General features: G+C 35.8%; 1 protein-coding gene across 1 annotated transcript; it reads right to left on the reverse strand.

The window, feature by feature from the left end:
- Positions 1-12,756: 12,756 nt before the first annotated feature.
- Positions 12,757-13,705, reverse strand: LOC121396911 (olfactory receptor 10A3-like). Its single transcript, XM_041572540.1, has one exon. The coding sequence runs from the start codon at positions 13,703-13,705 to the stop codon at positions 12,770-12,772; it is 936 nt and encodes a 311-aa protein (XP_041428474.1). The 3' UTR covers positions 12,757-12,769.
- Between the last annotated feature and the right edge of the window lie 12,148 nt (positions 13,706-25,853).

The raw sequence follows: 25,853 nt of genomic DNA on the forward strand, positions 1-25,853 counted from the left end.
CAGGCTTCCAAACAGTATCTGTAAGATAAATACAAAAAATACAGTTAAATATTTTTATAACCCACATGTTGCCCCAGTTTATAAACCCAACTTTTTATGGTCCCATCAACTTTTTTCAAAAGCAACTGTATTAATCTTTAATAGTCATTTACAAAAATGATCTTGTACAACCTACTCGACGATCCTATACCATTTGGCATATGTTGGGATTGCGTTTGACAGCAGTTGTTGTGTTTATATTGTGAACGAATGTGGCTTAACATGGGCCAATAAAACTTACTAACTCGACCCGCCATACCAGTTTGGCAATTTATTGACCCATGTACAGAATGGGGTCCTTCCACTGACCTGCATGACCAATACCTGTCTGAACATGAGTGATCTCAAACCATTGATTCATGCCATTGATTCAACTTAAATGAAAGCAAATTCAGTTTCCAAAAATAATTGAGTGGCTTATGACACTTTGACATACAGTAAGTGTGATCACAATTAGACATTGTAAGGATGGAGGAAAAATACATTAGCAAAATATACTGGAACATTTACCAGCAGGGGCTTCACAGGATAAATAAAGGCAAAACCTCAAAAATACAAGTTAAAATACTTATACATACAGTAGAACGCCCATGTTACATTTATCAGGGAACCAGGAAAAAATTATGTAATATCTGGAAAATTTATTCTTCAAGTATCTAAAACATATAAGAGACTATTATAATTTGAAATTCAAGAGTTAGGTTTTCTCAGTGCAGTATTAATGTTACACTATGGGGGTGGAGGGCATGTGCAAGAACTCTCTGACAGTCACATGCACAACCCCAAGCAACAAGTGATTGGTGCATGACTGTATGAGGTACAGGCTAAATGGATTTTACTATTTACAAAAAGAACCATGGCAAAATATGCATCTGGTTCGTATTTAAACCTCTTCATTTCAATAATAATAACATTTATAGAGGGCAAACAGCCATTTTAGGGAACATCGGGGCAAGACCCAGGAAATGATGTAAAATCAGAGAAAAGAACCCATTGACATGCATTATAAATTGGTGGGGCCACAATTGTAATGTGAAATGCAGGGACATGTAAAATCAGGGTATATAAAATTGAGGTTTTGCTGTATATTATGTTTAATTCTTATAAAGACTACACATGCGAAGTATAACAAATTATATTTACGGTGGGAACAAAGGTACCCATTCTGTGAGGACAATTCATTAAGGAATACAGGCAACGTGATATGTTGATAATATCTGTTAATACTCAGCTATAGGATTGGAACGGGTTCTCTCTTCTTTTTTATGATTTTTTTCTTCTTTTCCACAAAGGTGAGTAACTTCTTTTCTTACCCACCTTTATACTATTTTTATCCCTTTCCTTCCCCCCTCACCTAATATTTCATCCTTTTTTCTAACTCTTACAACTTCCCCTACATATTCAGTATCATGTGATTCATTGTGTTTCTGAGAAAAAACGAATTATATTTTGTTGTATCTGAATATGAATTACTAATAAGTTCCAAAAGTTTAGTGTTTTTTTTATTCTGCTAGAGTTAATGGTTTTTTTTTTTTCTGTTCCATTCTGAGAACTTAATTAGACACATATGGGACATTCACTAAGAATCATAGTTTCGCCAGCGCTCCGCAAATTCACTAACATCCGAAGTTGCGCTCAGGGGTAGCGTAAGATTGCGAAGTTGCACTAGCGTTGATTCGCTAAACAAAGTGAAGTTACACTAGCGATGGTTAATTTGCGTAGTTACGTCCGTTGCGCAAATTCGCCAGGCGTAAGGGTGCGAAGTTACACTAGTGAAGTTACGCCAGCGTCCGTTAGTGAATTTGCGAAGTAATGAAAATGCCCAATGCTAGCGAAATGACGCTAGCGTTAGGCACTTCGGCGCTTAGTGAATTTGCCCCATAACTTCTAAGGCAATTGAGAAGCAAAAATAATGAGATAAAGGGTAAATTATTCTACCCAGTGTTCAGTGGAAGGGAACCACTCATCGATCCTGAGTGTATATCCAGTTGCTTTTTACCAAAGAGGAGTCTTAGGCAACGTACTTTGACCATATACATTTTAGCAGCTGAATGTGTTTCTCACATAGGAATGGGAAAATGATTGCCCTTCTCAGGACTAAAGTAAAGGGGAGTCCATGGTGTTTAGCCTTTAGTAGTAGAGGGTGGTTAGACTCTTAACTGTTTATGTAGCAGAAATACACAAATCCCATCTGTATATATCTAGACTAGTGATGGGCGAATTTGGGGCGTTTCGCTTTGCCGAAAAAATTGCAAATTTCCAGTGAAATTCGCGAAACGACAAAAAATTTGCAAAACGGCACTGGCGTCTCGTTTCTTATGCCGGCATCCGTTTTTTACGCCAAAAAAATGAATGTCGGCGTCCATTTTCTTTTTAGATGCTGGTGAATTTTCACTGGCGAATTTTTGTGACGGTTTCGCAAATGTATTCGCCGGCGGCGAATCGCTGGAATTCGCCTCAAATTCGCGCCTGGCAAATAAATTCGCCCCATCACTAATCTAGACTTCATGCCATATAATAATGTTGCAAATTTGCCAGAGAGTTGAGATGAGAACCAGAATATACAAAAAAATGTTCTTTCAAAATATTGAAAAGGTTAAAAAAACATTAAGCGAATAATAAGAATGAAGAAAAGCTTAGAGTAGTTATAAAAGCTTGCATTTCATATTCCTAATTATAGTAATGTAGATTAGAGGCCCAGTTTATAGTAATGAATATTTTAATTCCACGTACTAGATCTATTGTATGGAAATCTAATACCCAGAAAGCTCTGAAACACATTTCCTATCAAATCCTATTTGGTGGATACACTTTTTCTTTGATGGCAAATCCAGCCTATAGTTTTTTTTATGTTTTTTTAGTCGCCTTGTCTAAAAGCATAGTGTTTCAAATTACAGCAATAACCCTTATACACAAACCTCCAGGTCTCTATCATGCCAGATAATAGATTTCATACCTATTACAACTTGGAAAAAACGTATGATGTCCTCTTTCTTGTGTTTTTTTTTTTTTAAAATACTGTAGATCAGTGTTTAGCATTGGTGGCAAGCCCAATAAAGCAACTTTTTATTCACGGATCCGAACTCACATAAACCTTTGCAGTGGGGAAAGTGCCCCTTTTCTGTATTTGTTTACATCACCACCAATATCAAATCAACGTTACGGGGGGTACAACCTCCTTTCATCAGGATCAGCCTAATAGAAGCTCAATTTACTCTTACTTAGGGGCACATTTACTAAGCTCGAGTGAAGGATTCGAATGAAAAAAACTTTGAATTTTTTTTGGGGTACTTTGACCATCGAATAGGCTACTACAACCTTCGACTTCGACTTCGATTCGAACGATTCGAACTAAAAATCGTTCAACCATTCGACCATTCGTTAGTCGAAGTACTGTCTCTTTCAAAAATACTTTGACTACATACTTCAGTAGTTTAAACCTACCGAGGTGCAAAGTTAGCCTATGGGGACCTTCCCCAGCACTTTTCTAAGTTTTTTTTGATCAAAGAAAATTTTTTATCGTTCCATCGAAGGATTTTACTTCGATCAATCGATCAAAGGATTTGCGCTAAATCCTTTGAATTCGATATTCAAAGTCGAAGAATTTAACTTTGAGGGTCGAATCTGAGTGTTTATTAACCCTCGAAATTTGACCCTTGATAAATCGGCCCCTAAGGGGCTGATTCACTAAGCTTGAGTGAAGGAATAGAGGAAAATAGAGGGAAAAAAAAATCGATTTTCGAATGGTTTTTTTGGCTACTTCGACCATCGAATTGGCTACTTCAAACTTCGACTACGAATCGAACGATTCGAACTAAAAATAGTTCGAATATTCGACCATTCGATAATTGAAGTACTGTCTCTTTAAAAATTTCTTCGACCCCCTAGTTCGCCACCTAAAACCTACCGAGGCCAATGTTAGCCTATGGAGAAGGTCCCCATAGGCTTGCTAACACTTTTCTGATCGAAGGAATTTCGTTCGATCGATGGATTGAAATCCTTCGAATCGTTCGATTCGAAGGATTTAGTCATTCGATCGAATGATTATTCATTCGATCGTTCGATCGAACAAATTGCGCAAAATCCTTCGATTTCGATATTCGAAGTCGAAGGATTTTAGTTCGGCAGTTAATTAACCCTCGATATTCGACCCTAGGTAAATGTGCCCCTTAAAGTCTTGTAAATCAAAACCATATTTGATCATCTTAACGGAAAGTTTAATGTGCCCCATGATCAATATAAAATATTTTTAGCTGTGTCTGAAAACAATGTGTACTCTTTAGTAACGCAAATTAGTGATCTAAACTACATTATCATTAATTAAGTTGGTTTTGTTCTCTAATAGATTATTTAACAAGATTGCTGTTTTTCACTACATAAGATATTCATTTAAATTTTTATGTTGTCCATATAATATACCGTTAGGGAAAACCTTGCATTCTCATGCCATGCTGGGGTCTATGTGCTGTGGTAATCCATACTCATTATAATGGCAGGCACAGGCTGCAAATCCCTAAAGCAGGAACATAAAAAAGCCATGATAGGGATAGAACAGCAGCACACTGATTGTAGTAGGGTGTGAGTGTTTATTAGCTCTATTATGATTTGGTTTTATTTCTCCAAGTTTCAATGCAGCCCTTATTAATTTTCTGTTGCTGGACTTTTATGTTAGTATACTAATCGAATGTTATTGCCCACATACAGCACCTCTCTGGCACCAATAAGTTGACGATTATTTATGCTGAAACGGAGTATACATATTTGTATATTTTCTTATTTGCTCCGTGTGTGTGTGTGTGTATATGCGCTATATATTTACTGTATATATATATATATATATATATATATATATATATATATATATATATATATCTATCCTTGAAAAAGGTCCCCAAGTGGGACTGAAACATCGGATCTAATGTTGTGTATTCAATAAAACAACACTTCATTCACTAAACTAATGGGAGAGTGCTGATCCTTCACACCACTATACAGATGCAGCCACTTTGGTTTGTCTGTTTGACATAGAATAACTAAACACAGATATCCCATTTATCTCATTTAACACAGAAAACTGTGACACAACATCCCATCTAATTAAAGCATTCACCATTGTGAACAATGGTGCTTTGGTATGCTAATGAAAAGGTTAAATGCATTAAATGAGTTAAGATAACTTTAGATAACACAGTTTCTTCAATTAACTCTGAGTCATGACGCATTTAACTCACAAATCCAAGTGGCTTCATCTGTATATATATCTATATATATATATCTATTATATATATAGACAAAAACAAGAGTCCTCTGCACTCAACCCATTATCAATATATTTAAGACAGAGACATTTTGTGCATACTGCTACTGAAAAATGCCTTACCCTTTAAACAACACAGGGATTGTTTGTCCATATATTGCAATATATTTAAGCTGGCCAACTACGTCAAAGTCATCCCATATCTGGCCAGTCCTATGCTCAATTTTCATCTGATTCATTAAGAATTCTATGGTTTAATTATACATTTTATAAAAGGGACGAATACGTTTTACCTGCAACTTACTAGCTGCTTTCAAAGTAAAACTCCCAAACTTGGCTGCCCTTTTATTAGACACCAGTGGGATCACCTGATTATAACTATATAAATAGTTCAATATGTGCTGCACTCCGGTAAAGATTCAGCTCAAGCCTGGGTGCTGTCACATATATATCATAGATAGTTGTTCCCCATATTGACGCACTCCAGGACTTCATATTGTAGTCAAACACAGACAATAAATTTTTTCTGTGTTTGACTACATTATAAAGTCCTGGAGTGTGTCAATTATGGGGGACAACTATATATATATATATATATATATATATATATATATATATATATATATATATATATATATATATATATATATATATATATATATATATATATATATATATATATATATATATATATATATATATATATATATATATATATATATATATATATATATATATATATATATATATATATATATATATATATATATATATATATATATATATATATATATATATATATACAGATGAAGCCACTTGGATTTGTGAGTTAAATGCGTCATGACTCAGAGTTAATTGAAGAAACTGTGTTATCTAAAGTTATCTTAACTCATTTAATGCATTTAACCTTTTCATTAGCATACCAAAGCACCATTGTTCACAATGGTGAATGCTTTAATTAGATGGGATGTTGTGTCACAGTTTTCTGTGTTAAATGAGATAAATGGGATATCTGTGTTTAGTTATTCTGTGTCAAACAGACAAACCAAAGTGGCTGCATCTGTATATATATATATATATATATATATATATATTGCAAAATATGAGATATTAGAAGTCACCTCGGAGTTCCATGACTTGTATAAAAACACTGGGCCTTCGGCCTCATGTTTTTATATGGTCATGAAACTCCTCAGTAACTTATACTATCATTACAATTTACAAGAGGGGGTACTTTATTCACTTTATTCACTATATATATATGATGGGCGAATTTATTCGCCAGGCTCAAATTTGCATCGAATTTCTGTGTTTTGCTGCCGGCAAATACATAAGCGAAATTGACGCGGAAATTCGCTAATGACAATTCCAATGCTGGCGACATTTTCGACGCCAGCAACAATTTACTGCACGCTCAAAGACTTTAATGCAATTGGATAAAATAGGCAGGTCAAATTGTCGCCGAAACTCGAATTCGAAAACTCGAGTTTCACAAATTTTCTGCCGCTTCGCGAATTTTGCTGGAAATTCACACATTTTTCGGCAAAGCGAAACGGGACAAATTTTCCCATCATTATCATCACTAAGGATTAGCACTTCTGGGTGCATGTAATAAACACTCATATACAAGTATATATTTATATATAAATATATGCAGTATCTATCTGTCTGTCTGTCTGTCTTTCGTCTGTCTGTCTGTCTATCTATCTATCTATCTATCCATCATCTATCTATCTATCTATCTATCTATCTATCTATCTATCTATCTATCATCTATCTATCTATCTATCTATCTATCTATCTATCTATCTATCTATCTATCTATCTATCTATCTATCTATCTACTCTATCTATCTATCTATCTATCTATCTATCATCTATCTATCTATCATCTATCTATCTATCTATCTATCTATCTATCTATCTATCTATCCATCCATCTATCTGTCTATCTAGCTATCTATCTATATTTCATCTATCTATTTATATGTGTACAGTGTATATATCAATCCCTTGTATACTTGTATATCAGGTTAAAATAAACATTGAACCTGGCAAAATTTGCTTCTATAAGAAAGTTGTAAGGAGTTGTACTTACTATAGATCTGGGTGACACAAAGAATGTGATCAGCTTCAGCTCAACAAAATAACACTGGGAGTCAGAGGTTCAATCAGAGGGTATAAATACTGTCTCTTGCTTGTAATACAAACCAGGGGAATTTTACCGTATAAACCTCAAGGGAGAAATGCCGGTTATTGAAGAATGAACTCTTCCAGTAATGTGTTATACTTAAAAAGGGAAAATACAATAATACATATCGTTAAGAAACCATAGGGGATTGATCACATGTCCCATAAAGTGTTGAATTGGAAGTAGAACAAGCTCATTTACTGACTTGGTGACTTATCAGATAGTTGAGCTTATGTACAGTATTTAACATACGATTTAACATAAGATGGTACTGCAAACAGATGTTTTTAATCAATTGTTTTCAACTTTTTGTATTTATGAATTTAGACTGTACCTCCAGACCAAGTCCGCAGCTTATTGGCTTGTGTATTGACCTGCCTAACAAATATCGGGATTAAAAATCGGGCAGATATCAAACGGGAAGTTTTGAACATATGGACAGATGAGGCCAACAGCCGAGTCAACTTGGTTTGGCCCATGGCTCATTTGAAGACCTAGCCAAACAAACAGATCTGACAGTGTTTGGGCAGCTTAAGAGTTGTAAAGATAAACAACAATCATTTCTTTTGGTTACTTACAAACAATAAAAACTCAATTCAAAAGAACAATTCAGTGAAAAAATAAACGATGAAAAAGGCACAGGTTACATAGTTGATAACAGATAAGCTCTGCACAATCCTATTATATTCTACAGAGCATATCTGTTATCTGCTAAGTAACGTTTTCTCCTTTTTCAGCTTTGAATGGTTGCCCCATTGCAACACAGCAGCTTATTTATATAGACTATAGTGGTCTTTCTGAAGCAAACACACCAGTTTTACCACTGCATGGAAGCAGTACATCGTAATTGAATAACTTTAACTTGCATTTTTTGATGTTACTCTTCCTTTAAGGGTTTCTCTCCTTGTAATACACAAGAGCCATGGATATGCTGTAAATGATATTCTTATAAATGGTGCTTAGTGATGTCATTGGTTATAATCAGAGCTTAGTGATGTCATTTCTGTCACATGGCTCACTGAAACTTGTGTATTATAATAAATAAAGTACCCCCTATTGCAAAATATGAGGATAGTAGAAGTCACCTCAGAGTTCCATGACCTGTATAAAAACACAAGGCCATCGGCTTCATGTTTTTATTTGGTCAGGGAACTCCTCCGTAATTATAATATCCTTATATTTTACAAGAGGTGGTACCCTTTTCACTATAAAAAAATAAAAAACTGGTACTTAGAGATGTCACTTCTGCTGAATGACATATTCAAACTTGAGTGTTATTAAAGGGGCAGTTCACCTTTAAAGTAACTTTTAGTATGTTATAGAACGACACATTCTAAGCAACTTTTCAATTGGTTTTTATTATTTATTTTTTTATAGTCTTATAGTTATTTGTCTTTTTCTTCTGATTCTTTGCAGCTTTCAAATGGGCGTCGCTGTCCCCTTCTAAAAAAACAAATGTATTGTTATTGCTACTTTTTATTGCTGACCCTTCTATTCAGATTCTCTCCTATTCATATTCCAGTCTCTAATTCAAATCAATGCATGGTTGCTAGGGGAATTTGAGCCCTAGCTACCAGATTGCTTAAAATGCAAATTGAAGAGCTGCTGAATAAAAAGCTAAATAACTCAAAAACCACAAATAATAAAAAAATGAAAACCAATGAAAAATTGTCTCGGAATATCACTCTCTACCTCATACTAAAAGTTATCTCAATGTTGAACAACCCCTTTAACTAAAATTTACCACCTACTTGGAAACTTTGTAAACTTGCCAACCACTGGCATATGCTTTCATGGATGGAAGCAGTGGATACGATAGAGAAGTGTACTTAATGCAGAATGATTTTTAAGCAATGTGTGTTTATATAAGAAATACAGGTAATGATTTCTTGAAACTTAGCGGGTTGTTATGACAATTATCCCATCCGGGTTGTTACTTCTTAACTTTTGGGCATCATCCTCCTAAAGCTAGTTCTTGAAGAAGTCAAGCTAGATATCTCATAGAGTGGATCTCTCAAGGTAATACATTTACAAATCCTGAGATTGAAGTTTTCCAAGAACCTTACTTTGATATCGTATCTGTTCTACATAGTAAATGGAGTAGTATTCCTAGTGATTTCAAGAAGAATCCTCTTTTCCGAGACTCTATTTTTGTGTGGAAACGTTTATTCTCTCGGCATAACTATAGTTATCCACAAACTCCTTATATGCTGGCTAAGTTCTTACTCAAACCCTCAGATTTTCTCAGTCCTTTTTATTCTCTTTTAAGAGAAAATTACTAGTCTTAGTAAAAGATTTGTTAGATCCACTCGATGAGACTCTGTTATCTTGGTCAAGACTCAAGAAAGGGCATGGGCTTCCTGAATCTGATAGATATTATTATCTAGCTTGTCAATGCGGCCTTTCTTTGTTACACAATAATAGTAATTTCATTTTGTCTGACCATAGTATAGCTGAAGAATTGGGAGAGTATTTGGAGATTCCTTCTTCGATTTCTATTAATTCTTTATCTAAAAAATTCTGGAATGATTACAGGTCAGACCCACACCCGTTACTTAAAGTTTCCAATAAATGGACTGAGTTTCTACAGCGTCAAGTGTCTCCTTCAGACTTGGTGAAGTCTGTTTATGATTTCAATAAACTGATTTTAGCAGAGAGTTGGAGGATACAACATTTTAAGTTAGTTCACTTAGGTTATGGGAATTTTTTTCTAATAGTACCTCTAGTCCTGTATCATATTGTCCCAAGTGTGATGAGACCAATGTGCCCCTTTTCCACTATCTATGGACTTGTCCAAAGATAAATATGTTTTGGAGTGAAGTCACCAGTTTTCTGAACATAAGTCTGAAAATTAAAACTACATTTTCTCCAGGTTTTGCATTATTGCATCTAGATGAAAATATGCTTTCTTCAATTTTTAATATAGATTTTATTTCCCAAGAGAACAAAATATTGTCAAATTTATTTCTAGCAGCCTCCAGGAAGGCATTATTTAATTTTTGGCTACAAAAAAAGCCCCCCTCATTATTAGATATATTTTTTCTTATATGAACCAGCTTTGTTGGCAGGAAGCTTTATTAATAAAAACAAAAGGAAATAATTCTAAAGAGTCTTTTAGACTTATATGGTCTCCTTACTTTGGGATCTGTGACTCCAGCACTAGCAGTCAAATCTCTCAGTTCCTTCAATTGTAATTAGATTGCAGGTTTGTATTTGACATCTTCCGAGGACAATTGACTTTTTTCTTTCTTTCTTTTCTTTTATGATTGTCTTTGTATCCACTGGTTCAGTTTAGATTGTTTTAGTTAGTTCTTGTTAATTTCTTGTATATTTTACTTCATTGTAAGTTGTATTACATTGTATTAATTGCAGCAGATTTTCTTTTTCTGCATTCTACTTGTTGCCATACTGTCTTTATGGTTCATCGTGAAAATCAAATAAAATATTTTTTTAAACAAGAAGTCAAGCTGTTGAGGAAGAGGTCCATGTGGGAGTTTGGTGGCATTGGATGATCAAGGGAGAGCAGCAACTGTGAACTCTGGTTGGAATACATGGATTGTTGGCTTGTGATGCAGACATACACAAAAGCATTAAGGGCAATGGTCTACAAGGAGATTATTCACCAGAGATAAATCTCCTCTTCTGCAGGCAACTAATCTCCAGTAAATGCTTTTCCCACTAGTGAAAAAGGTGAATTGCTGGTGGTAAAACTCATGTGTGTCAATTCAGACTTCCAAAATCACATCTATATGGGTGGAATTTCTGGATATTGTGACTTAAGGAACCATCATTTTATTTATGTATTTACAGTCAAGAAGAAAATTATTTGGACACAAATAATATGTTGATCTCTAGGTAAGAGGATCTGGAGAGTTTTGATTTTGTGTGCACAAAAGCACTTTAAGAAACCGATTGTTATTTCGAGGTTATGAGCATTTTGCATTGGTCAAGGATCTACATATTATAAATGTTTTGCAGGAGGGGTGCCTCTTATCCAGACACTTGTTTTTATGGGGTATGGTATGGTTGGCGTTCATTTTAGGTTGGTATCTGGTATTAATAAGGTTTATTCAATAAATTGTATTTATATATAAATATTTTATATGTTACTAGTGTTCAGCTTGTGACACCCCCTGAGGCCTGGTCATGTGAGGAACTCACTGGTCTACAACCAGGGACCTAAAGTGTACTGCCCACAGTTCCTCTAGATTGAGCAACATTAGGCACTTTGGTTTGGGCCTGTAAAGTAATGTTAATGACTTTTACTCCTGTCTGTCCAGCTGCAGGCAATAGCTCGATATTAGTAGTGTTCAGTTTGTGCCACTCCATGAGGTCTGTCCGTGTAAGGAACTCACTGGTCTACAACCAGGGACCTAAAGTGTACTGCCAATGGTTCCTCCAGGTTAAACCACATTAGACAGTGTGGTTTGGGCATGGCAATTTATGTAAATAAATTTTCCTCCTGCAGGTCCAGCTACAGGCCAAAGCCCAATTAAGCCAACACCTGTTTTGGATCATTAGCCTTTCTGCTATGACTAAACCTCTAGTTCCTGTATTTCCATTTTTATATACTTTTCTGCTAAGTTTGTTGTGGTTCAATTTTTCTCTATTAAAGGAGAAGGAAAGGTTAAAACTAAGTAAGCCTTATCAAAAAGGTCCATCTAAATATACCAGTAAACCCCCAAAGTAGTGCTGCTCTGAGTCCTCTGTCAAAAGAAACACCACATTTCTTTCCTTCTATTGTGTACTCATAGGCTTCTGTATCAGACTTCCTGCCTTCAGCTTAAACCTCATTGCCCTGGGCAAGAGCATGCTCAGTTTGCTCCTCTCCCCCCACCCCTCCTTTCTCTACTGTAATCTGAGCCCAGAGCAGGGAGAGACTCAGGCAGGAAGTGATGTCACAGCATGTTAATACTGCAGCTCCTATCCTAAACAAACAGAGAGTTTCTAGAGCTTTTTACTCAGGTATGGTAAAACATTCTACAGAATAAATAAAGCTTTCTAGCTTGCACTATTGCAGCTCATCTATTGGCAATAAAATGCCTCCATAGCTTTCCTTCTCCTTTAAATCCTTTAATCAAACACACAGTTCTTGTCAAGCTTCAGAATGTTTGGTAGAACACATTGACTCCTCATAACCAGTTTAACCCGCCATTCTGACAGTGCCAATATGATATCATAAAACAAAAGAGAAAAGCAAACAAGAGATACAGTATAGACATAAAAGAAACTACTACGTTGAGACAGTTATATACAATAATTTATTTTGCATCTGGTTAATATTAGAATGATCCTTGGCAAAGCTTTAGCCTTCTTAATTTTATTAGAGTTCTCTTTATATCTTTGTTTCTGAAGGCATAAATGAAGGGGTTCAAAAGCGGGGCAATGACAGTATAAGTAAGGGCAAGAAACTTGCTATAATGGGTTCCCTTTGGCACAGCATACACAATTATAACTGTGACATAACACAAACCTGTTACAGTGAGATGGGAAGAGATGGTGGAAAAGGCTTTCTGTTTAGATTCAGCACTTTTAATCTTTAAAATAATGAAAATGATGTGGGTATAGAGTCCGACAGTTGCAATGAATGGGAGTACTAATGCAAAGACAGCACCAGAGTTTGTGACCACTTGAGTGATAAATGTATCGGAGCAAGCCAGGGACTGCAGAGGATAATAATCACAAAAGAAATGGTTGATCTCATTAGGACCACAGAATTCCAAGTTAGCCGTGAAGACTGTAGAGATTAATACAGTGATAATTCCGACAATCCATGGTAGAAGCACAAGCTGAACACAGACCTTCCGGGTCATAATGACAGAATAATGCAGGGGCTTGTAAATAGCCAGGTCTCGATCATAAGCCATGACTGCAAAAAGGTAACATTCTGCTGTTCCCAGGGCAGTATTGGCAAACAACTGTATGAAACATCCACTGAAGGATATGCTCTTCTTATCTGCAATGAGGTTAGCCAGAAGATTAGGGACAATGCAAGACACAAACATTACTTCCAACACACTTAATTCACTAATAAAAAGGTACATTGGGGTATGAAGTGAAGGTTCAGCTACAACTAGAAATAGAATGACAAAGTTGCCAAACACACACATGATGTAGACAAACAAAGTAACAAAGAATAAGGGAATCTGGAGCTGATATAAATCTGAAAAGGCCAATAAAATAAACTCTTCCACTGCAGTGTCATTGGTTTTATCCATCAGTCTTCCAAACAGTATCTGTAAGATAAATACTGTATAGGGATGTAGCGAACTGTTCGCCTGCGAACTTGTTCGCGCGAACTTCGACCGTTCGCGTCCGCCTAATGTTCGCGAACGTTTGGGAACGTTCGCAATTTGAGTTCGCGACCATTCGACCGCTAAAATCGAACGATTTCCATTCGTTCGACCGATTTCCATTCGTTCGAACGATTAAAATCCCTCGAACGTTCGATTCGAATGAAAATCCTTCGATCGAACGATGAAAATCCTTCAAACGTTCGAATCGAACGAAAAATCCTTCGAACGTTCGAATCGAACGATTTTGCGGGTGTTCGAAGTTCGCGAACTGTTCGCGAACCGTTCGCATTTTTTGCCGGTGTTCGCGAACGGCTTTCGCGAACACCAAAACGGCAGTTCGCTACATCCCTAGTACTGTAGTTATCTTGCATTTCTCCTCAATTTACAAAAATGATCTTGTGTAACCTGTTAGTTGAGCCAGTGATATTCGGCATATGTTACTATTTTGGTTGTTGGCAGGTGTAGTTTGCTTCACCAGCAGTGGATGTGTTGACATTGTGAAGAAAGATAAAGGTAAGGCCAAATATGAGCCCAAAGACTTTAATGCAATTGGATAAAATAGGCAGGTCAAATTGTCGCCGAAACTCGAATTCGAAAACTCGAGTTTCACAAATTTTCTGGGACGGGACAAATTTTCCCATCGTTATCATCACTAAGGATTAGCATTTCTAAGTGCATGTAATAAACACTCATATATACAAGTATATATTTATGTATAAATATATGCAGTATCTATCTATCTATCTATCTATCTATCTATCTATCTATCTATCTATCTATCTATCTATCTGTCTGTCTGTCTTTCTGTCTATCTGTCTATCTATATATCATCTATCTATTTATATGTGTACAGTGTATATATCAATCCCTTGTATACTTGTATATCAGGTTAAAATAAATATTGAACCTGGCAAAATTTGCTTCTATAAGAAAGTTGTAAGGAGTTGTACTTACTATATATCTGGGTGACACAAAGAATGTGATCAGCTTCAGCTCAACAAAATAACACTGGGAGTCAGAGGTTCAATCAGAGGGTATAAATACTGTCTCTTGCTTGTAATACAAACCAGGGGAATTTTACCGTATAAACCTCAAGGGAGAAATGCCGGTTATTGAAGAATGAACTCTTCCAGTAATGTGTTATACTTAACAAGGGAAAATACAATAAGACATATCGTTAAGAAACCATAGGGGATTGATCACATGTCCCATAAAGTGTTGAATTGGAAGTAGAACAAGATCATTTACTGACTTGGTGACTTATCAGATAGTTGAGCTTATGTACAGTATTTAACATACGATTTAACATAAGATGGTACTGCAAACAGATGTTTTTAATCAATTGTTTTCAACTTTTTGTATTTATGAATTTAGACTGTACCTCCAGACCAAGTCCGCAGCTTATTGGTTTGTGTATTGACCTGCCGAACTAATAACGGGATTAAAAATCGGGCAGATATCAAACAGATTTGAACATATGGACAGATGAGGCCAACAGCCGAGTCAACTTGGTTTGGCCCATGGCCATGACTGGCCACATCAAGCCCAGATCAGCTGATTTGAAGACCTAGCCAAACAAACAGATCTGACAGTGTTTGGGCAGCTTAAGAGTTGTAAAGATAAACAACAATAATTTCTTTTGGTTACTTACAAACAATATAAACTCAATTCAAAGGAACAATTCAGTGAAAAAAATAAACAATGAAAAAGGCACAGGTTACATAGTTGATAACAGATAAGCTCTGCACAATCCTATTATATTCTACAGAGCATATCTGTTATCTGCTAAGTAACGGCGCTTAGTGATGTCATTGGTTATAATCAAAGCTTAGTGATGTCATTTCTGTCACATGACTCACTGAAACTTGTGTATTATAATAAATAAAGTACCCCCTATTGCAAAATATGGTCATGGAACTCCTCCGTAATTATAATATCCTTATATTTTACAAGAGGTGGTTCCCTTTTCACTATATAAAATACATCGTACAACTGGTGCTTAGAGATGTCACTTCTGCTGAATGACATATTCAAACTTGAGTGTTATTAAAGGGGCGGTTCACCTTTAAAGTAACTTTTAGTATGTTATAGAACAACACATTCTAAGCAACTTTTCAATTGGTTTTTATCATTTATTTTTTATAGTCTTATAGTTTTTTGTCTTTTTCTTCTGATTCTTTGCAGCTTTCAAATGGGCGTCGCTGTCCCCTTCTAAATAAACAAATGCTCTGTAAGGCTACAAATGTATTGTTATTGTTACTTTTTATTGCTGATCCTTCTATTCAGATTCTCTCCTATTGATATTCCAGTCTCTAATTCAAATCAATGCATGTTTGCTAGGGTAGTTTGGGCCCTAGTTACCAGATTGCTTAAAATGCAAATTGAAGAGCTGCTGAATAAAAAGCTAAATAACTCAAAAACCACAAATAATAAAAAATGAAAACCAACTGCAAATTGTCTCAGAATATCACTCTCTACCTCATACTAAAAGTTATCTCAAAATTGAACAACCCCTTTAACTAAAATTTACCACCTACTTGGAAAATTTGTAAACTTGCCAACTACTTGAAGTGATTCAGAAACCATAGAGAGGAGGTGATGAGACCAATATACTTCTACAAAAAAAAAACAACAAAATGGATCAAAAAATGAAATAGCCTTGATCTAGAAGCAGGGACGAGTGTATTTTTTCTGCCTGGTATGAATTTGTGACAAATTTGCAACAGTGGCAAACGCTTTTGCAAATCTGCAGTAGAAGTTTGCAGATTGATTGCATTTGGAATGGACTTCGGTGCTTGTTGGATTGTTTGAAAAACACTGTACTTCAAGGCTGTGTCCAATCAAAGTCATTTGCTTTTGTGTTTAATTGACTTGAGAATATTGCATTTTTTATGCATTTTTTGAAACTAAGCTTTGCTCAAAACATGTTGATAATTTGAAAAATTGTACTTATTAAATCTTCAATGTCAATAAATTAGTTGTGCAAAAACATTAAAAAAAAACTTGATGCGGGGGCGTGGCCTGCATGCTGTAGAGAGTGGACGCGTGTTCCGGGAGCTTCTGACCTCCAGGTGAAATAAAGCGGCTTAATAGAAGGACTATTGCTAATTTATCTGCCCAAATAACTGGCAGTTTCAAGGACCTGATCGCAGGGGCGATCCTGGCCCCTCCGCCACCTGAGGCAGCAGCAGTTGCTGCTGCCCCCCCTCCCCTGGAAATTCGCTCTTAAAGTACCAGGAGCAGCATTTTTGCCTGAGGCGATAGCCTCAACTCGCCTCATTGGCGAAGCACCCCTGCCTGATCGATGGGCAGAACAAAGAAAAAGGGGAGCCCGAGGAAGCTTACAGAATTTTTTCCCGCAGTGGATAACAGATTGCGGTCTTTCCAAAATGGCGGCTGTTCAACTCCGACGTCGCTCCCTGCAGGAGCTGTTCGTATTTCGGAGACAGTGCCAGAGAACCCAGACTTGCTGAATATGGAAGACGCTTCATCTTCCGACTCCCCGGTCACTGAACAGTGTATGAAACAACTCCTTCAAGCGCTAAAAGGAGCCATGCTGGATCTTTCTCCTGCTACACTGGCCAAACGGAGAGAATTTGCCTCCATTACTAAAGCTTTACGTAATGCCAATGTGAAATACAAATGGGGATTTCCAGTAAAACTGATTATTTTGCGGAACGGATCACAGCACACTGTTTTACGGTGGAAGAAGCATTTAATCTTTTATACTCATGGAATATGGTTGATACTACTGAATCCCCGTGCGCAACTCCAGTGAAAAGGCGCAGACAAGTGGATACAGGCTGGTCTACAACACCACAAAGAAAAATGGGTCCGACTACCTGACTTTCTCTACGTCCCAGTATTTTCCAAAGGCCTAATACTCAAAGTCCTTTTTTCATTATCTCCTGGAGAACTCAGGAGTCTCCCTGATATATATCTTTTTTTTTTTTTTTTTCAATATGCTGTTTTTCTCCTTTATTTAAATTTTTCTACTTATGGTCACCCTCCTTATTTCTGGCTTTCAGAGTACAATTTGTTACTATGTTGATTTTTCATGCTTTGAGTGCTCTACAGTAGTAGAGTTTATTATAGTTCAACTGAATAAGTGGAATACTTTTTTTTTCCGCTTTATATGGGTTCTAAGGTTTTTATACTTTTGGTTGTTTTGTTTACTTCAATTGAAATTACCTACTCTTAATTTTGTATGTGCAATAAGTCAAAATTTAGTGCCAGTACTTAAAACATTGTTCAGGTATGTCGTAGAATTTGGTACTCAATATGGTATCTACTGGATTGTAAGATTTCAACTTATTTTGATGCAATATCCATTTCTGAAAGAGATTCGTATGAGCTATTGTTTAATATATTACGATGGTACTTAAAGTTATGTCCCTTAATGTGAAAGGGTTAAATAGTCCGGTGAAAAGGTCATTAATGTGGAAAGAAATTTTAACCTCTCAGGCGGATATTGCATGCATTCAGGAGACTCACTTTCACAGGAAAAAAACTCCTAAATGTTCTCATCAGAAGTTTCCAATAATTTTCTCAGCTTCGCTAGAAGCAAAAAAATGTGGGGTTATGATAGCAATTAAAAATACGGTTTCTTTCAAACAGGATAAAGTAATCTTGGATAAACAGGGTAGATATATTATTTTGTTATGTCAGATAAATAACTCACTTTATACAATAGAAAACGTGTATGGTCCAAACGTAAATCAAATCAATTTTATAGAAAAATTGTTGCAGAAAGTTAAATCAGAACAAAAGGGGTCTTTGTTGGTATGTGGAGATTTTAATAAAACAGTCAATCCTATGTTGGATTGTTCTCCTAAAAGGCAACGTAACAACACAAAATTGGCACATTTGTTACAGTACATAGGGAAGAACTTTTTGATAGTTGGAGATGTCACCATCAAGGGGAAAAGGATTTTACTTTATTTTCTCCGGTCCATAATATGTATTCTAGAATTGATCTGATTCTAACTGATAAATGGGTGTTACAAAGAATTCAGAAAACAAGTATAGGTCATATTACCTGGTCTGACCATGCTCCTGTTTTCTTAGACGTTCAAGAGACATATAATTATAAAGAATCAGGACTATGGAGGTTAAATTCATATTGGTTGAATCATGATCAATACTTTACATCTCTTAAAACGAATTTAGAGGAGTATTTTCAATTCAATGACACGAATGATACGTCCCATTTAACTCTTTGGATGGCACATAAGGCTTACATGAGGGGTATAGCAATGCAACTAAATGCACGTATTCGAAAAAGCTCTTAAACAACTAAATTTATTGAACAAGCTTTACCAATAAGAATATAGTAATAAGTTAAATCCCTCTCATACCATTAGTAAAAAGATTAAAGAGGTGCAGAATGAGCTTCAGGAATTATATGCATACAAGCAATCTATTGTATATAATAAAATGAGGTTAAATTATTACTACCAGGGAGATAGGGCTTCAGCCTTATTGGCTAAACGTGTTAAAACTTATCAAGCAAAACAGAGAATCCCTTATCTAATTAATAAACATAATGTTAAAGAACAAAATCCTAAAATAATTGCAGATATATTTGCCGAATACTACTCAAAATTATATAATCTTAAAGCTGATATATCTACTCCGCAACCCTCTCAAGATATTATAGATAGTTTTTTTGCAAAGCTCACAATTCCTAAGATAACTCCCGACCAACTTCAAGTATTAAATAGTCCTATTAGTGATAAAGAAGTATTGTTGGCTCTACATTCTTTGAAAGCACACAAATCCCCAGGCCCGGACGGATTGATTAATGAATACTATAAAAAATTTGATACCATTCTTACCCCATATTTATCTAAAGCATTTAACCATGCCATCTTACAGAAACATTTCCCTAAAGAGTTTCTACAAGCTACTATAATCACTCTCCCTAAACCTGGAAAAGATCCTGATAGACCAGCTAATTTTAGACCTATCTCTTTACTTAACTCGGACACAAAATTATTTGCAAAAATTCTAGCGACTAGATTAACCGATATACTCCCATTGTTGGTACATAATGACCAGGTAGTATTTATCAAAGGGAGACAAGCTTCAGATGGAACCCGGAGTTTGATAAATTTAATAGAAATAGTGGGGAAAAAACCTGAACCTTCTCTGCTCCTATCATTGGATGCAGAGAAGGCTTTTGATAGGGTTCATTGGGGGTATTTACGAAGTCTTTTGAAAACATTTGGATTTCAGGAACAAATTTTTGATTCCATTATGGCTCTCTACTCATGCCCTTCAGCAAGAGTACTGGCCTCAGGGTTTTTATCTGAGATATTTCCAATAACTAATGGGACGCGCCAAGGGTGCCCTCTCTCACCCTTAATTTTTGCCTCGGTGATGGAACCTTTGGTAATGTCGATCAGGGAGAACGTAGATATAACTGGGATAAAGGTGGGGGATACTTGTCATAAAATCAGTCTATTTGCCGATGATGTTCTAATATTGATTTTTAACCCGACGACTTCATTACTGGCTGTACAACAAACAATAGAAAATTTTGCACTAATCTCGTATTATAAAATCAACGAAAGTAAATGTATGATACTAAATATGGGAGTAGATGATCAGACTACTGCTAAACTAATAAGAACATTTTCATTTAAATGGAATACAAAATTGATTCCTTATTTGGGGATCAAACTTACCTTCCCGATTTCAAATATAGTGGAGGAAAATTATAAAGAAATTTTGCATCAGATAAAGGCGGAAATTAAAGGTTATAAAAATTTGGAACTGTCCTGGATAGCTAGAATTAACACTGCGAAAATAATGGTTTTGCCTAAGATATTATATTTAATGAGAACAATCCCCTTGAAAATTAATACAGATATTCTTAGAAGTCTTCAGGGAGTATTCCAAGAGATTATTTGGAATGATAAACTTCCCCGAGTTAATAAAACTCTTATGTATACAGCAATGGAACAAGGCGGGATGAGCGTTCCTAATTTGTTTAAATATATGGAAGCCTGCATTGCTGAAAATATAAAACTTTGTTGGGCAACAAATGACCATAAATTATGGATGACAATTGAAAATGTATTTATTCCTACTAATAATTTACAAAACCTGTTATGGACATTAGCCCTAAATCCTGACTTCCAATTCTCATCTCTAACGACAACACGACACATGTGTCAAGTCTGGAAGAATATTGTCCAAAGGGAAGAGTGGTGGAAAGCTCAGGTTTTAGACATTCCGATAGCTGCTGTGAAGATTATTACCTATCAGAATGGCTTTAATAGATGGATTGAAAATAGTATTCATAGGATAAAGGACATTGCAAGTCTAAATATTTTATGGTCATTCCAAGAAATTAAAGAAACATACGCTATTTCTAATAATGATTTTTTTCTTTATTTGCAATTAAGACATACAGTACAACTATTTTTTAAACTAACAGGTAAAACGTTCTCACCGTTCTACAGGTTTTTGGTTAACATCTCACCTACTTTAAAAGGAATATCCTTTTGTTATAAGCTTTTCAATGATTCTATGGAGAAATCTTCCTCTTTCATTAAGTGGGAAAAAGATCTTAATATGTCATTTACTCAGGACCAATGGGAAGAAGCCTTAAAATGGCCAAAAAAAGCATCACATTGCATTAATCACATAGAGATGAGTAGGAAAATTCTTCTAAGATGGCATCTCACCCCACAAAGATTAGAAAAAATGAAGGTGACTCCGTTAGCCTTATGTTGGAGGGGTTGTGGCTTGCAAGCAGATAGCTTTCACATGTGGTGGTCTTGTCCAATAGTGGTAGTGTTCTGGAAGGAAGTAAATGTTTTGTTACAAAAGGTTTTACAGCTCGCAGATCCTATCTCTCCAGCTTTAGCACTTTTAAATGTGGATATTCACCAGCTACCTCCAGATACAGCGCCGATTCAGACTAAGGAGCCGCCTGAGGCGGCTCCTGCAATGCCGCCCCCCCTCACCAACGTACGTGTCGGGAGGGGAGGCAGAAACACTATTGCGGAGAGCGCAATTGCGCTCTCTCGCAATAGTGCAGCCGAATTTCCGGTTCAAAAACCGGAAATTCGGCTCTTAAAGGTGCAGGAGCGGCTTTTTGCCGCCCCTGGAATCCTTTCAGGCGCTTCCGCCTGAGGCGAGCGGCTCAGCTCGCCTCATTGGCGGTGCGCCCCTGTCCAGATAAAGCAGCGGTACTATCTCATGTTTTAACAGCAGCCAGATTCGCTATAGCTAGGAATTGGAAATCCTCTCAACCGCCTTCAATTTACGAGGTAATAGAGAGGGTTAACAATCAAATAATAATGGAACAGAGGTTTTATAAGTATGTCTCAAAATCAGTCGGTAATGCTTCACAATGGTTGCTATGGCTTAACCAAAAAAGTAATAGGGATAATAATACAACAACATGAAGCTGATAAATTTTCTAGTACTAACAATGTATACTAAAGGAAGATCTCTTTTCTCCTTTTTAGGTACAGGGTATTGCTGTATGTATTTTCTACTGCATTGTATAACAAACTCAATGTTTACAGTGGATAGTGTAGTTATATGTCAACACTTTACTTTGTAAACTTATTGCACGATTGTCAAACCAACTAATGTTCTAAGGTTGTTTGATATATGTAAATCAATAAAAATATTTCATTAAAAGAAAAAAAAAAAAACTTGATGCTATGAAATCACGTTACCCATCATTTTCCATGAACCGTCCAAATTCTGAATGTCTTGAAAACTCAAATTGAAAAATAGCTGAAAGTATGTATAATACCACTCCCGCTGACTTTTATAAAAACTCAACAGATCTTTAGATTTTTTTTTTTATATTTGAGTTTTTATAAAGCTCAAAAATGTAAAAGTCTGAAATTGGAATTTGTGATTTTTGATGCAATTACCGTAAAATTGCCATAGTCGAATTTGAATATTGATAAATTTGACCAGTTGTGTAAATAAACAGGTTGCCATTCATTCTGCAGTGTTGTTTGCCTGGCATATGCTTCCATGGATGGAAGCAGTGGATACGATAAAGAAGTGAAGTGTACTTAATGCAGAATGATTTTTAAGCAATGTGTATTTATATAAGAAATACAGGTAATGATTTCTTGAAACTTAGCGGGTTGTTATGACAATTATCCCATCCGGGTTGTTACTTCTTAACTTTTGGGCATCATCCTCCTAAAGCTAGTTCTTGAAGAAGTCAAGCTAGATATCTCATAGAGTGGATCTCTCAAGGTAATACATTTACAAATCCGGAGATTGAAGTTTTCCAAGAACCTTACTTTGATATCGTATCTGTTCTACATAGTAAATGGAGTAGTATTCCTAGTGATTTCAAGAAGAATCCTCTTTTCCGAGACTCTATTTTTGAGTGGAAACATTTATTCTCTCGCATAACTATAGTTATATACAAACTCCTTTTATGCCGGCTAAGTTCTTACTCAAACCCTCAGATTTTCAAAAGTCTGAGTCCTTTTTATTCTCTTTTAAGAGAAAATTACTAGTCTTAGTAAAAGATTTGTTAGATCCACTCGATGAGACTCTGTTATCTTGGTCAAGACTCAAGAAAGAGCATGGGCTTCCTGAATCTGATAGGTATTATTATCTAGCTTGTCAATGCGGCCTTTCTTTGTTACACAATAATAGTAATTTCATTTTGTCTGACCATAGGATAGCTGAAGAATTGGGAGAGTATTTGGAGATTCCTTCTTCGATTTCTATTAATTCTTTATCTAAAAAATTCTGGAATGATTACAGGTCAGACCCACACCCGTTACTTAAAGTTTCCAATAAATGGACTGAGTTTCTACAGTGTCAAGTGTCACCTTCAGACTTGGTGAAGTCTGTTTATGATTTCAATAAACTGATTTTAGCAGAGAGTTGGAGGATACAACATTTTAAGTTAGTTCACTTAGGTTATGGGTTATGGGAAAAAAATTTCTAATAGTACCTCTTCTAGTCCTGTATCATATTGTCCCAAGTGTGATGAGACCAATGTGCCCCTTTTCCACTATCTATGGACTTGTCCAAAGATTAATATGTTTTGGAGTGAAGTCACCAGTTTTCTGAACATAAGTCTCCAGGTTTTGCATTATTGCATCTAGATGAAAATAGGCTTTCTTCAATTTTTAATATAGATTTTATGTCCCAAGAGAATAAAATATTGTCAAATTTATTTCTAGCAGCCTCCAGGAAGGCATTATTTAATTTTTGGCTACAAAAAAGGCCTCCCTCATTATTAGATATATTTTCTTATATGAACCAGCTTTGTTGGCAGGAAGCTTTATTAGTAAAAACAAAAGGAAATAATTCCAAAGAGTCTTTTAGACTTATATGGTCTCCTTACTTTGGGATCTGTGACTCCAGCACTAGCAGTCAAATATCTCAGTTCCTTCAATTGTAATTAGATTGCAGGTTTGTATTTCCATTGTCCTTCCGAGGACAATGGACTTTTTTCTTTCTTTCTTTTCTTTTATGATTGTCTTTGTATCCACTGGTTTAGTTTAGATTGTTTTAGTTAGTTCTTGTTAATTTATTTTATATATTACTTCATTGTAAGTTGTAAATTTTGAATATTGTGTCATTGTATTAATTGCAGCACATTTTCTTTTTCTGCATTCTACTTGTTGCCATACTGTCTTTATGGTTTATCGTGAAAATCAAATAAAATATTTTTTTAAACAAGAAGTCAAGCTGTTGAGGAAGAGGTCCATGGGGGAGTTTGGTGGCACTGGGTGATCAAGGGAGAGCAGCAACTGTGAACTCTGGTTGGAATACATGGATTGTTGGCTTGTGATGCAGACATACACAAAAGCATTAAGGGCAATGGTCTACAAGGAGATTATTCACCAGAGATAAATCTCCTCTTCTGCAGGCAACTAATCTCCTTTAAATGCTTTTCCCACCAGCGAAAAAGGTGAATTGCTGGTGGTAAAACTCAATTCAGACTTCCAAAATCAGATCTATATTGGTGGAATTTCTGGATATTGTGACTTAAGGAACCATCATTTTATTTATTTACAATCAAGAAGAAAATTATTTGGACACAAATAATATGTTGATCAATAGGTAAGAGGATCTGGAGAGTTTTGATTTTGTGTGCACAAAAGCACTTTAAGAAAACGATTGTTATTTCGAGGTTATGAGCATTTTGCATTGGACAAGGATCTACATATTATAAATGTTCTGCAGGAGGGGTGCCTCTTATCCAGACACTTGGTTTTATGGGTTAGGGTATGGTTTTAGTATCCTTTGGCGTCAGTTCATTTTAACTTTGGTATCTGGTATTAATAAGTTTTATTCAATAAATCGTATTTATATATAAATATTTTATATGTTAGTAGTGTTCAGCTTGTGACACCCCCTGAGGCCTGGTCATGTGAGGAACTCATTGGGCTACAAACAGGGACCTAAAGTGTACTGCCAACGGTTCCTCTAGATTGAGCCACATTAGGCACTTTGGTTTGGGCCTGTAAAGTTATGTAAATTACTTTTACTCCTGTCTGTCCAGCTGCAGGCAATAGCTCGATATTAGTGTTCAGTTTGTGCCACTCCATGAGGTCTGGCCGTGTAAGGAACTCACTGGTCTACAACCAGGGAACTAAAGTGTACTGCCAATGGTTCCTCCAGGTTAAACCACATTAGACAATGTGGTTTGGACATGGCAGTTTATGTAAATAAATTTTCCTAATGCAGGTCCAGCTACAGGCCAAAGCCCAATTAAGAGTGTTTTTAAGGCAGCACCTGTTTGGATCATTAGCCTTTCTGCTATGACTTAACCTCTAGTTCCCGTGTTTCCATTTTTATATACTTTTCTGCTAAGTTTGTTGTGGTTCAATTTTTCTCTATTAAATCCTTTGATCAAACACACAGTTCTTGTCAAGCTTCAGAATGTTTGGTAGAACACATTGACTCCTCATAATCAGTTTAACCCGCCATTCTGACAGTGCCAATATGATATCATAAGACAAAAGAGAAAAGCAAGCAAGAGATACAGTATAGACATAAAAGAAACTACTACACTGAGACAGTTATATACAATAATTTATTTTGCATCTGGTTAATA

The sequence above is a fragment of the Xenopus laevis genome, chromosome 8L (genome assembly GCF_017654675.1).
Source record: "Xenopus laevis strain J_2021 chromosome 8L, Xenopus_laevis_v10.1, whole genome shotgun sequence".
Taxonomy (NCBI): Eukaryota; Metazoa; Chordata; class Amphibia; order Anura; family Pipidae; genus Xenopus; species Xenopus laevis.